General features: G+C 38.1%; 1 protein-coding gene and 1 long non-coding RNA gene across 8 annotated transcripts in view; both read right to left on the bottom strand.

Moving 5' to 3' along the window:
- LOC309614706 overlaps positions 1 to 14760 on the bottom strand; it is a 411347-nt gene that overhangs the window by 322531 nt on the left and 74056 nt on the right. The gene's annotated exons all lie outside the window — the stretch shown is intronic.
- RUNX1T1 (RUNX1 partner transcriptional co-repressor 1) overlaps positions 1 to 14760 on the bottom strand; it is a 142544-nt gene that overhangs the window by 102030 nt on the left and 25754 nt on the right. Inside the window, exon 1 of one of the 7 annotated variants that reach the window (XM_082363327.1) lies at positions 1591 to 14756. The exons of the other annotated variants lie outside the window; for them this stretch is intronic. Coding sequence (XP_082219453.1) covers positions 1591 to 1597 — 7 coding nt within the window. The 5' untranslated portion in view covers positions 1598 to 14756. Of the gene's footprint in view, positions 1 to 1590; positions 14757 to 14760 lie in introns of those variants that run through there. 7 annotated transcript variants of the gene reach the window in all.

Raw genomic sequence — 14760 nt, 5'->3', positions numbered from 1 at the left:
CAGTCATATATTAACGACAACGCTAAAACACACTTATCAATGATTCTAAAACCTTAAATATAGTTCAATGCATTTTAAATAAGGATGCTTTGAAGAATACTTTAAAATCATGTAACCAGCATGGGATAGCAAGGGTCCTAACTAATCTCTTTCACTTATTATCATTCACAAATGGCTTTGGGTTATTATAGGGTTTTGTTTTACCAAAACAAAATATAGACTCTGCAAAACACTAATAAATCAGATCATTTAACACATATTAAGAGCATAAAAACAAATTAGATTTGACTGATGACATAAAAATCAGATAAAACGATACTACAATACTCTGGCTAAATAAAAAACACAAGCACTTTTTCACACAGATTCCACATCACATACCCAATGCACATTACATCTTTAGCTGCATGGTGCATATAAATCAAGATGATCGCTTAAAGAGTTAAAATGACCTTTCAGAGACCTCAGTCATTGTCTTTTTGTAAATTGATTTTCCCCATATTTCAGCTACACACATCCCTTGTCTACTAAACTAATGAAAAAGGTGCAGTTCTGTCACAAATCCGTCCTTTCTGCACATATATCAATAATGATGAGGACTACAAGACACATCCTAAAGGGAAAAACATTCTTCAAACAACTGGTGATACCTACACACAACTGTGGTTGCAGAAAACTGGCAGATAATGTTTCAAAACACCATCTGTGAGGTGTACAAACTCTGTGACCAAGTACAGCCACTTCTGCCTGTCCTACCCCAAAAATCTGCACATATCAGCCAGCTGGAGGATCTCTATCTGCCCTTTTTTTTCTGAGATAGGCTACTCAAAGTAGGTAAAGGGCAATCCATGTAGTTCTTGAGAAAGCAGAAACACCCTCTCCCCACCAGGCTTCTACCAAGCTTCTCTCTCCATAAGCAGAGCCTTCACTGGCAACAATCACAGAAACACCCTAGGCTCCAAAGATAATATTTTTCAGAGGAAACAGACATACACTAAATTTCCAGGACCACAACAGCTTCAGTAATTCAGCAGACTTTTTATTTTTAATTAACCGATTTCGATTATTTGCCTGATGACATCTAAGGACTGTGATTTAGGATAAGACTGAAATAATTTGTAGTCCCTAAAGCTTCCTTCACTTTCTCTGACATGAACAGCTTTTTAAAGAGACCTTATCCCAGTATTCCACCATAATCTGTAAACTCTCTCCACAGATGAAATGCCCAGGATACAAGGTACAGATGACAGTCACAAAATCCAGAACAGAAACAATACTTCTTACTTTAGCTAAATCCCTCAAGTAAAATTGCTCTGGCAAACATATATGTGGCTGTACTTGCCCTCAGCCTTTAAAACACACCTCCCACATTTTAAAAGCAAGGGTTCCACACCCTGTACCCCTGTACCGAGATTTTTGAGGGCTCATTTTATGCCGCTTTCCACATCTCACCTCTGTCACCCCCAGCCTCTGCCTGCCCACGTAAAATACAGCTCACCGTGGGGCAGAAGGTATTTTTCCAAGCATAATAAAAAGTAAGCTTTCTTCATTTCAAAACCACAGAGAGAAAGCGGAGCAGGGCTAACTCACCAGGCATCCCTGAATCCAACGAACACACAGAAAGTGGCTCTCTCCTAAGAGCAAGCGTGCTCAGGGCTCATGCCTCCTGTTCTGGAATGGGCACCGGCAGAGAGAGGAGGGCCGTCAGAAGGGGCTGGGGCGGCATAGCCCGAGGCAGGGTGCTGGGCGCGTGCGCCTGCCAGGCAGAGACAGATGGAGAGCTGACACTCCGGATTGCACTTGGAGCAGAAATGTGGATGATGACAGGAGCACATGTGGCCTTGAACCCAGCCCTGTCTCTTCAGGCAGAACAATGACAGGGATGTGTATGCAAAGTATCACAACCCCTGCCTCCCCTTACCCACTCTACCTCTCTCAGCAAGTTCCAGAGCACCAAAGAACGGAAAGTAAAATGCAGAATGATAAGCTAAATGCTGAATAATTCATTCACCACCACCCCCAGCCCGTTACAAGTTAACCCTTATTTTGCCAAAAGAACAGAAAGTAGACCTGGCCCCCTACCACTGCTCACAATGAAAGCTGTCCTTTCCACCTTCGCATGTTAACCGCCATAATTGGGAACTTTATTAAAAAAAACAAACACAGGCACAGACCTCAAAGCTTGTTTATTGAACTGGAAGTCAAAAACAGTATAAAAAATGTTCTAAGACTGTGTATACTGTGCCAGTTTATCAGACTGAACAAAGTATCAGAATCACTTCCTTTGTCAGCTTCTCAGTAGTATGTGTAAAATAGAACACTTCTGAGAAGCAGAAGCAGACCACTTTTATTTTACTAGCGTGCTTTTAACCCCCTGGGATCCCCGCGTTGATATGCTCCAAACATTCTTAGCTTACTCTCCTCTACCTTGCACAGAGATCCATGGGAGATGAAAACAAAATCCTCACTGTAAAGCCTTTTCAAAAGCTGAACCATCATGTCCTCCTGATTTCTGAGTTTTTTGCACGCTCTTAAATGTTTATCCTTCCCATGAATAACACATACCCAGCCAGGTTCAATGGACTCTTCCCTATTAAGCTTTAATGGACACCATGATATATAAAACTAGAGCCTTTGTTATAGTGCTTTATCTAAAGCTGGCTATTTTCCTCTCAGCAGTCCCTCTTTAGTCCTTTGTAAAACATCCTTGCCTCATAGGAGAAACATATGCCTGCCTGCCTTGCATGACTTTTCTACACACACAAAAATGCCAGGCAGAAGGAAAATACTGTTCACTTCTAAAACTCTTCCTCAGTTTAACACTTGCAACTCTTTCCTAGGTCTCTGTGAGTTTAACGACACGACACATGATGAGACAGACCCCTCAGGCTTTACCTTTCCAGTGTATGTTCAATCCAGTATAAACACAGAAACAATTCCACTTAGGAGCCTCTGACCAGCCCACAAGCTCAGTGAATATGACAGCCGGGAGCATCCCCCTTAACTCTTGCTCTGCCTTCACAGTCTTCCAACTCATCCCGTGCTTATTCTACACTTTCGATATGCTTTTAGCCCTTATCAGATTGATTTTCCCTCTACTTGCTGCCTCAAAGAAACCATAAAAACCCATCTGAAAATAGAGGCAGTGACTCTTGACTTCTACCTCCTCACCCTTCCTACACCTTATCCCAAGAGTGCACACAACCTGTTTCAAAGCATGCCCATGTACACACATACCCTGCACAAACTAAGAACAGATCATCTTTGGTAAACAGTGTCAATCAATAAGAACTTTTACAGTCCCCAAATACTGCGTCCAAGAAGTGCTGCTTCATCTAGTGAACCCCTCAAAAATCCATCACTGTCAGAGACAACTTGTAAAAAGACTATAATTCATAATGATTACTCTGTTCTGTCACTAATAGTGTACTGCACCCTATTTATGAGGCCAATCTTTTTGTTCATCTTAGTTAGATGTCACTTGTAATGAGGTTCTGTGTAATGGATTTCAGAACAGTTATGCACCGAGTTCAAACATTCTTATGACGGAAAGCTTTATAGCAGGCATGGGTGGATAATCAATTAAGCCCTGCTATAAGGGCCTTTATGGAATCCAGCATCCTAAATCTGCAGATTTTCATTTTTAAAGAGAGTATTTTTTTTTAAGCCACCCAATGCTACATGCCACTGATTTTCTTTTTAATACTATACCTATGTTAGAAAGAGAACATTTTCACAGTGGGAAACCCAACTTTCATCAATATGCATGGTGAATCACTTCTAAAATAGAAAATGACAGGACAAAAATGCAATACACTTTAAGAAAACTGGATGATACCCGGTTTTAAAACTGGGTCTTAATATCGGTACACTGCAAGTCCCTAAACCACAGCTCAGAAAATTGAAGTTCCATATGCTGTGCGATTATGTATCTTTTCTATGTGTAAAAAAGCTTTTTAAGCTGTTATCTGACTACAGTAATTGCCACTTTAAATTGATCCACATCAAGAAAACCTGGATCCCTGGAGATTCTCACCTAGAAATCTGATTGCAGAAAGGGCCTGAGTGTGTGTGCACCTGAGACTAGTTCAGCATTTTCTCCAGGAACCAGTTTCCTCCTCTTATCCTTTAAGCCATGGAGGCAAGCAAAGCAGCGACCCCATTTGGCAGTTCTCCCTGAACAGGAAAGCCTGGATGCATTAGTTCTATAGTTCTATACAGTTACTTAGACAGAGGTAACTTTCCCTTTAATTAAAAAAAAAAAAAAAAAAAGAGTATAAGGAGCCAAGATCTCTAACATTCAAATTGTATAATAAAAATAGACAATCAATAACATGATGAATACATTTATGTAAGTGAGTGGGAAAAAAGAATATGTATTGTGGAAGTTTTCCCTGGCATAAAACACCGACCTGCATTATCATTAGGGAACATATTTTTAAAACTTAAAATATATTCAAAACAATAACAAAGAATACATTGCTGACCAATTAAGTGTCTTCCTTAGAAGAGCCATGTCAGTTAATGCATGTCTTTTAATTAAGAACACAGAGCACTTTTAAGGCAATCTTTTTTAAAGAGAGTCATCTAAAAAATCACTTTCCAAATCAGTAAATTTAGTCAACAACTGAATGCCCAGCTCCCAAAATAATACATAAATTTCTGACAGTACATTTAGCTCATTCACTAGAAGGACATTATGGTATTGTATTACTCTATTTTCCACTTGTTTCCAAAACAGATCATCCCTATAGTATAGAGTTTTCCTTTGTTCAAACCTGACTTACCAATAGGGATTAGCAGTCTACTGAAATTGTCTGCAGTTAATGCAAGCTCTCTGCACTGGTGAAGGAAGAGTTTGAGTTAAAACTTTTCCACAGGTCTTCTCAACTTTCCACTTGCTCCTAGCAGGCTGTTGTGATACACTGTGACTTCACACAGTAGGTATTAAGTGAGTTAATTCAAAGGAGCTGAAACCTCATTGATCCTAATTGAAAGCAATACACCCAACCAAATACCTTTCTACCCCATCTGCTCTGGCCTGCCACCAGCTATTCAATACAAGAGAATTAATAGTTTCAGATATTCTAACCGATCCAATAAAGGCACTCATTTAAGCAGGGCTGCATTAACAAAGTGAAAAAACAGGGCAAAATGGGTTCAAATGGAGCATTTTACTCCTAGTTGCCTTTAACAAAGCTGAATAAGGCTTATTCTGACTTTTTATGTGCAAGACTTGATAAACTGAATGAGAAGGCACTCAATGATCAGCCAACGAGCATTGATGAATGGTCATTAAGACCCCCCTGCTCTTAGGGGAGACCTGTCCACAAAGTGGCACACCAGCTTGAAAGGGCGGACTCACTAATGTCCAGATTTCTCCGCTTGCTTGTTCCACTTTCAATTTCAGACCACTGGCCACCAAATGAGGCTGACATATTGGAAAATAATGTTTTATGGGCGAGTGGTAAAAAATAAAATGGAGGCATTAGCTCTGCTTTCAAATTCAAATCTGCTAGTTTTGTCAGACCCCAAAGGTTTTGATTTTCCACCCAGCTGGAAGCTATTAGTGTTTTCTAAAGGCATCCCACTGACAGGGCAAACCTACCTAATGTGTGAGCTGTTGGGCTACGGGAGATGGACCTCTCTTTTGGATGATTTCCTAACTTCTCATCACTTTGACAGTCAATTAAATAGATACAACACCTAATAAAAATGTACATTAATTTGTTTCTGCCACTGAAAGACATCTGAAACTGTATTAAATAAAAGCCATAATAGATTGTCTCCTGACAAAGATAAATCCAATTATACTTTGTCTGCAAGAAAAACAAATGGTTTATGTTTTAGTTAGGCTATAATATAAGATGCAGCCAGCCAGAAAGAAATGAGTGGGATCGAAAAAAATTAAGTTAAAAAGTTCATTGAAGTATTCTATAAAGGTAAGAGACTATCTGTCATTTTAACCTTCTTTATATAAAAGTCTGTTGTAAACAACTGGACACATTCATGCTATTTCCCTCAAATATTTCCTTTGGGGGAAATGACTGGCGAGCATTTTTGTCTCCACAACTTTCAACCAGCCCACAGAAGAGCTCACAAGAGCTTTGCTTAAATGACAAAAGAACAGGAGACATGATTGCCATCTTAAGAATTTGAAGGGTGTATAAACATCACGGGGTCAAAGGGTTATTTAGGGCTATCCAAGAGGGCCTAAGTGCTAGCAATAAGATGGAATCAAGTCAAAGAAAACATGCTGGATAGAGGAAGCTTATCTTAATAGGTGATTATACCAGACATCACAGCAGCAGAAAAGCTTCGCTGCTTGGATCATTTGCAACTAGATGACAAAGCACCATACAAAACAGTGTCCCATGGAGAACATGCTATATGGTCTGTCGAGAAATCCAAATCTACCAGGGCAAGTGGCAGGTCAAGAACTAGAAGTCATGACCCCTTCCCTTCACCTGTGACATGTCAAACCAAAGGACTCAGGTCCCTTTGATTTTTGTTTCTCCAATCAGTTAAAGTGAGTTAATAATGTGCTCTAAACTGTAATTTGAAGATGCCAATCATAACAAACTTTTAAATAATAATGATTACCTAAGCTGATAAGCCCAAAAGTCTCTATGATATTTTTTTTCCACCTTCAGAATAAAATGTTAGTCATATCATTCCGACAATTTTTTAGGCACTGTATTTGATTCTCAACTCTGGTTGAAGTATAATGTTCTCTACATATGAATGAAAAGATGTATATTATTACATTTAAGTATGTAGGGAGCATGTATGTGTATTTCTACAAAATGAAATCTGTTTAAGATGAACTAACACGTGCAAAAACAAAATCTGTATTTGTAATTATTATGAATTGTTTCTAACAGTGCCAAGGCCTTTAAAATATCACAATATATTGCAGTTCTTTTCCACCAACGACTTTTGATTTTCAATACCTAATATTCAAAAATATTCTGAAATGTTAAAACAGATTTAACACTTGCATTGTCTGAATGTTGTATTATTTAAATGCAAACTTCAAACCTACTAATATCATTAAATGTAGATTAATCCATAGGCACCAGCAAAGGGTTAAATTATTTTTAAAAATTTTAAAGTAAAACACTTCCTTAGTAATCCACAAGGTTGTATACTAGCTATATCAACTCTCTCTTCATACAAAAGCATATTCCCATAAAAATAATCAATCTTAAAAAGTATACACTTGCGTGTAAAATCTGCAAATAAGTTGCCATCTAGTTTCCTCCTATGTTTTATAACTACAAAAATCACTCAGATAATATAGAAGACACTCTGTACTCATCCCTTACCCATTTGACAAGGACTGTAACACTCTATGGAAAACCTTTGTTTCAATGTCACCACCTCCCCATCCTAACTAACGGCAAGTTAGTTTTGTTAAAAAGCAAGGGTGATGGCGTATGCTCCAATGAACTTACCCTCCTCCCAGCACCAGAGACAAAAACCTGCAGCTCTGCCCTGTGCAGGCAGCCATCTGGACAGCTTTCCCTCAAAGCCCAGCCCACACCACATGCAGGCAAACTCCGAGGGCTCGAGAGCTCTGTGGGGCTATTCATGACATACCAATTTCACATTTTCTGCCTGTACGCTTGCAACAATAAATGCTAATGAGGACTGTGAATGACAATTTTTAAGACAATAAAAAGGTCTCCAAATCCCTTGCATATGGAGACACTGTTTTCAAAACTTCACCTTCTGTTACAGAGCTTTTAGAGTCTAAAGGAGAAAAAAAGAATAACCTAAGGAAAACAATAAGATGATCAAAGCACAACTGACTCCTTAAGATTTCTAAAGAAAGCAATCTGTGTAAGTCCAGCGAACAACAGATCTCGTCACCCGTATGAACAGCCCTATGAATGCATGAGGTACCTTTAATCTCTACTACCTTTGCCTTCTGTAGACATGTAGCTTAGCAAATGCAGTTCCTGCAAAACACTGATTTTTTTTTAGAGACTGGGCATTTTAAAGGCAGCATTTGTCCAAAAATAATTATAATAATCATCATCAATCACACTTTGGCATAGTATTTAACATTCCACATATCTTTAAATAAATGTAAATGCAAAAGTGGTCCTCTTCTGATAACGTCTATTCTTAAAAATAATGCAATGATTCTGGGTGATGAAATTATAAAGCATGTTTATTTTCCTCTTTTAATTTTTCTCTATTTTCCAAATCTTCTAAAGTTAGCATGTATTACATTTTTGAGCCAGAAGAAACAATAAATATTACTTTCAATGCAATGAAAATACTGAACAAAAGACATAAATGTTTTGACCTTGATAGGAATTAAACTATTTTTCACAGCAACAAAAATAAAACAAAAGATTCATCTTACTGTAAATTGTGTGCAGGGCAGTCTTTTCATTAACATGGATTAAAACACTTTCAACAAAATCCACCAGGTGGAGCAAACACACAGCAATAAAACAAACAAACAAACAAAAAAAAAAAATCCCAGAATTTTTTCATCATATTCTTTTCTCACAGGACTTTTATCTCTAACAAACTCTCCACTTCTATCTCTCCACATTGCAAATTAGCAAAATCCATCCACACATACTAATTTGCCACATTTATAAACAAATTCAAGCTTAGGTATTATGGATTCCATTATAAGTTTTCATTCCAAAACTGCTTTATTTGTTCAAATAATACCCAGCACAGTATATTTGCTTTTATAACAATGTAAATTTTTAAATTAATGTTTCACTCCGACCATCCTGGGTTTCGTCATGTACCCCTCTCTTCCTCCCCTCACCCCCCCACAAGACCAGGCAGAATAGAATGCAATGCTGTATATTCTGAAATACACTGAACAGTGGTTAAAACCTAAAAATCTCAACCTAATTCTTACTCTGTATGGAAATTTCAATGCTCACTCTCACTTCTCATTAAAGATATTCTTAATTGTAGACACCAGAATCTCACTAAAATTTTGGAATACTGTGACTTTTTTATCTGTTATATCAAAATGTCCTGTTTTGATTCTTGTTGGTAAATTGACACAGGTCCACAGTTACTAATAGATTTTGGCTTTTTCCCTTCTCTTTTCTAGAGTAATTCACTTCCTCCCTTTCTCTTGTCCCACAGATCTGCTTTTTTCTTGCCATTTCACTCCACTTACTGAGCACACTCAGTGCAAGGCAAAAACCCCATTTTCTTGTTCACAGTTTGTTCCTTAGTTCCTGATGCCACCACCTGCAAGCCACAACTCTCCCCATTCACTTTTCAAAGTCCTCCAAGTTTTTCTCACGTTATACACTCTCTGCTGCTAAGGCTTAATGCTACAACTGGCAGTAATGTTACTTGCATTTAAGAAAGCTCCAGTTGGATAGAACTACCAAAAACCTGGAGCTTGAAAGGGGGGTACCTGGAGTCTGTCAGTGGAGGAGGACACCAGTTAGGAATGTTGACTGTGGCTTAAAATATATTTACCTGTTTTCTCTTCTCATATTTATACTGATGTTGAAAGAGAAATAACACTCAAAGAAATGCAGCAGGCTGATACATAAATAAATACACACGTGCCTAAGGATCCACATACTACTACTTATGCTAGCGTATAAACAGATCATGGTGATGCCAGCTCCATCACAAGATGAACGAGGCTAATCCAATTATTTAAATGATTATATACTTTTCACCGGAGTGGTATACAAACACATAAAATATTGACATCGCTTCCATAAATATAATATGAAAAATAAGTTTTTAGAATAATTCCTACCAAACTCTTCCCTGCAAAGTCCAATTCTTTTATTCTTTGCAAAGAATGGAATCAATCCCCTGGAGCTGTGCTCATACAGAACACAGGTACACACTGCTGCTCTCTTTACTTGCCGGCAACTCCTATTAGCACTAATGGGATACACATATGTGCATCTAAAGGGTAAATGCCCTGAAGTCTGCATGACAGAATCCTAATGAAGTAGCTGGAAAAACCAAATCACTGCACATGTAGTCACACTTTCCCCTCCCTCTGCAGGAAACCCCACCACCACCACCTTTGCTCCCCCACCCACAGTGCAGACATTTCACCAGCCCACCCTGCGCATAAAGAACCTGCTGGATTTCCTCTTGGAAACATAACATCTTGTTATACTCTGGGGATCTCCCAAATGGCTCCATCTCCAAGCATTCCTCAGAGTACCCTATACTACTGTCAAATTGGCCACACATTCCAAATAATATTTCTCACCACCCTCAGCTTCTTCAAAGGGCATGGCCCTTCCCACAGCAAATGTCCACATCCATATTTAAATTCCAGGGAAAGGAAAAAACCCAACCTTAAAGGTTCTATCACCTTTGTTTAAAAACGGACTATTCTGTTTTCATGGACAGATTAAGATTCCAAAACTGCCTCACAAAAAAACAACCAGAATTACTAGTTCCACACCAAACTACCAGTGAATCTGACCTAAAAAGGCAACACACGAAGGACACTAAATAACAGGAATTAGGAAAATGAGAACCCGTTAACTGAGGCCAGTCCTGCACTGGTTAATGTCTGTTGCTGTTGATAGAGATATTGTTTCATAGCAAGGCCAGGGTGTAAAATGAAAAAGACAGATTTTTAAACTCATTAAGAAAAAAAAAAAAAAATCAAGCACGTCTGTCACCGTGGTCCAGAAAGAAAGAGCAGGGACACAGCACTGGCAGGAACCTCAAATTCCTGACCAAACCCTCTTCCACACAATGCCTCCAGAAAGAAAGGAACCCAGGGCGGGAGCCAGCTTGACGCTGGCGGACAGACAGGGCTGGCCTTGCAGGATGTCAGAGCGCCAGGCGGCTGCAGAGATACTGGGCTTTCACACACTCTCAGGCTGACTGTTTTGCTCTTCAGGTAATTAAACAAGGAAGCAGGGCTGCTGGGTATGCGCCTGACCCTGAAGCCGCGGCTCCCTGGTTCTGCATATCAACTTCCGCAAGAACTGCCCGGAGCATCAACAGAGCATTCTCCTCTCACTCTCTCTCGTTTCCTTCTCCACCTTTTCCTAAAGCTGACCCAGAAACAAATCCTCCCTACAAAAACATCCACAGAAAGGTCTGAGTCTCTTTGTCGTAAAAACCTCTGTGCTGTTGCTCCCTGTCATGACCCTCCAAATTTTAAAGAGCAAAAAATTGCCCTAATGGCAGGAATTTTGTAAAAAAATCACATATAACCACAAATCTATGTAAAACACTGGCATCTTAATCAACATGGATCATTCAAAGATAATAATACCCAGATAATAATATTTTTTTCTTTAGCGTGTGCTTGATTAAAGTATGAATCTTTACATTCAAAAAGCTCCCCAAGAAGTAAGTGATTCTGATAATCCAGTTCACAAATTAAACATTTGTTGTATAGTGTAATTAATATTGTTATTTTCAGTTTTGATAATGAGCATTATGGTAAGTAAATACCACCTATGATCTGGTTTATTATGTTTCATCAAAAATGTTATTTTTTAAAAACTAAAATATTTCTTCTCTACAAAGAAAGTCACCATTAAAACTCAGGAATATTTTTAAAAATCCCTTAAAAGATAAGAAAGTAGCACACACACACACATTAAGTAATGATTAGAATCATATAAATAATACATTCTTCCTTCATCTCAAAATCCATAGAGTAAAATATTGGCTGAAAGAGACAGAGACCAAAAGAAAGATGAATACAAAAGCATGCCTGCTTGTCTGTGTTCAACACAAAGAACATTAAATGAAAACAACTGGCATGCTGCCAAATTCCTATAGAGGCAAAGAGATTCAAATAAATTGATTTCACGCATCACACTGACCTGGGATCAGTGTGCAGTGCTACAATAAGCTCAAAGCTCCGTGTGGGGTAAAGCCCATTAATACTATCAGACCCCTCAAACATGACCAAGAAAAACTAAAAATATAGGCAAACGCTCTCAAAACCCAGCAGTTTTGCTTAAGAAAATAACTTTCTTCTTTTCCTAATAAAGATACCAATATTTGAAGGTGCACAGCATCATCTAAATTAAATGTTTTTATTTTTAAATATCTAATAATACAATATCTAAAAATTGGTACTACATAAATATCCCATCCCATGATTCGAACATAAATACATACCACTTTGCAACAAGTTTCCTCTGTCATAATTGCTTCCCTGATAATGCCCTTGCATCTTTTAGATGGCCAATTAATTTTTTTATATGACAAATATTGGACCCTTCTTAGTATTTTCCTTAATGGCTTTTAAGAGCAAGCTCCTCAAGCTGGATACCACTCCTAACTGTCCCAAATCCACCCACTCCTCACAAAGACACACATAACAGAATTCTAGAAAAGTGAACACTGTGCATATTTTGGATATGCTTTAAAATACTGGGAGGAAACATAGCAGCGTTTTGCCTTTATCAGCTTCCAGGTAAGCTGGTGACTGTCCCTAAGGCATCATTTCTCCCCTGGCCACCCAAAAGAGACAGGTTTGTCTCCTGGTGACCCCTGCCTGGCTTCAAACTCATCACAGGGACCAGACTCTCTGGCACCACCTCAGGTCACTGTCTCTTACTGCCACGACTGTTCAATTTCACATAGTTCTTTGCCTTTTCTGCTTCCAAATTATATCCCCAAGAATCCAATGGACTCCATGCTTGTAAATGTAAAGTATGTGATTTCTGTTTTTCTCTACTTTTTGGCTCAACCTGAGTCTAAACCCCATATTTATATACACCCACTACCATCACAAAAAAGAAAAAACTAGGAGTAAATTTTTCAATGCCACATGAATCATAAAGAAAACTCAACAGTTATAAAATAGGCCAACACACACAATTATATACATACATGCACATACATGTGTGCACACACACATCATTTTTTAAGTATGTACACCCACACACACAAGAAAGCGAGAGAGAGAAGAAACTCAACATGGTGTTTTTGATACATGATACTGAGGATCGGTATTTGCATATTATAACAAATAACGTGCATTAAACTTGTTTTAAAATGTGTCTTTGTCATGCATTTTTGCTCTCAATATGGATCTTCCATGCTGCAATGGTCCTTTGCGTCAGCAGCCCACAGAGATATGCCACATGACCAGGAGAGAATATTGTTGTAATGGGATAGGGGTGGGTAAAGACGATGACACTATGTATCTGCAATATATGCTCAAGTTTTAAAATCCAATATTCTTTTCAATTTGCAATCTGCACCTTATATATTTTTATCATACTATCACTGCCCACCTCCCAGAGATACATAAGGCAGAAAGCAGAGAATTATATCCTCTTTGAAACAAAGTGCTTTCTTCTGATGGAAGATGAAGAGAAAGCAATTCTAAAGCAAGGGTTGTTGTTGTTATTATTATGTTTGTTTCCTTTAAGATATTAACAACTTTCTTTCTATGCTGGACTTGAGAAATCTAATCAACCAAGATTTGAGTTCTCAGAAAGTTTATTTTTAGTAACAATAGTACACAGGGACAAAGACAGAAGCAGAGGTGAGAGATGTCTCAATTACTTAATAAATTTTTGAATTCCTCATCTTCTCTTTCAAATTTATGTCTCTCACTAATTACAGTAGAAGAACATCATAATATGAAGATGGAGGAATGAAAGGAAGAGAAATACAGACAGAAACCAAATCATGACTTAGGCTATCTCAAAGGAGCCTATAATTATACAGGGAATCATTTCATTTTCTCTGGTCTTTCAAAAACAAAAACAAAACACACTCATTTGCCAACACCTTCTTAGGAACTTTAAGAAAAAGCCAATAAGCCTTTGTAGGAACTGCAAGAGTAGATGTTATGTGTGTGTGGGGCGGGGGGGACACCAGCAGCTATGTTTCCAGAACAATGGCCATGAAGGGTAAATATTTTGCTACCACCTTCTCCATGTAGTCAGGCAGGCAGTCACAGAACTTCAAAAATCCCCACCTAATCACTAAGAGTGCCAACCTGTACAACACAACGTTTGTGTTAACTCTCAATTCTTTCTTAGCACAATTTATCTGTATTCATCTGTGCTTCTGCACAAGTCCACTAAACCTGAAACAGAGCTGGCTGCAGGAGGCATCAACTCTCTGGAACCCATAATGCAGGGCTCTCCTTAATTTTTAAATGTTGCAGACTTTAAGAAGTCACTTGCCAAATGGGAAAGTGTACATTTTGCTGTTTTCCTAAAGTTAGACCCTTTTTTTTTTAAACCTGCCTATGGACATGAATTCTGCTTAGGAAATGACATTCACCTACAAGTTTAAAAAAATATCCAAATCAAACAGAAGAAATAATAAATGGAAAAGCACTTTTTTCCCTCTTTAGTCAACAAACTGCTTCAGAAAATACCATCTCTAGTTGCAATAAACACAGAAATCATGACATAGCTTTTACTCTTTAACTCCAAGTATTGCTCAGCTTATAACAGATGTATTATGAAACATGGCAAGAAGCACAGCAACAAGAAGAGGGGTTAAAAAAAAAATTCGTACTTGATCATTTGCTATCTTCAGACCCAAAACTATCAAACAAGGGCTCCCACAGCCAGGCTGACTGATCACCACCCAATCCCACATCCAAAGATTTCAAAGACAAATTTTTTAAATATATAATACAAATTCGTTATCAACAGGCACTAGAAGAAGAAGTAAGGAAAAGAAAAGAAAAATCTTCACAAGTATAATTTATTAGGAAAAAAATAATAGATTGATTTTTGGCATGTAAGTAAATTGCAAAGTCAAAATATTTGTCTGTTCCTT

The sequence above is a fragment of the Balaenoptera borealis genome (genome assembly GCF_965194805.1).
Source record: "Balaenoptera borealis genome assembly, chromosome: 17".
NCBI lineage: Eukaryota > Metazoa > Chordata > Mammalia > Artiodactyla > Balaenopteridae > Balaenoptera > Balaenoptera borealis.
The sequence above is the reverse complement of the archived record's forward strand: the minus strand, read 5'-3'. Positions and strand labels throughout refer to the sequence as shown.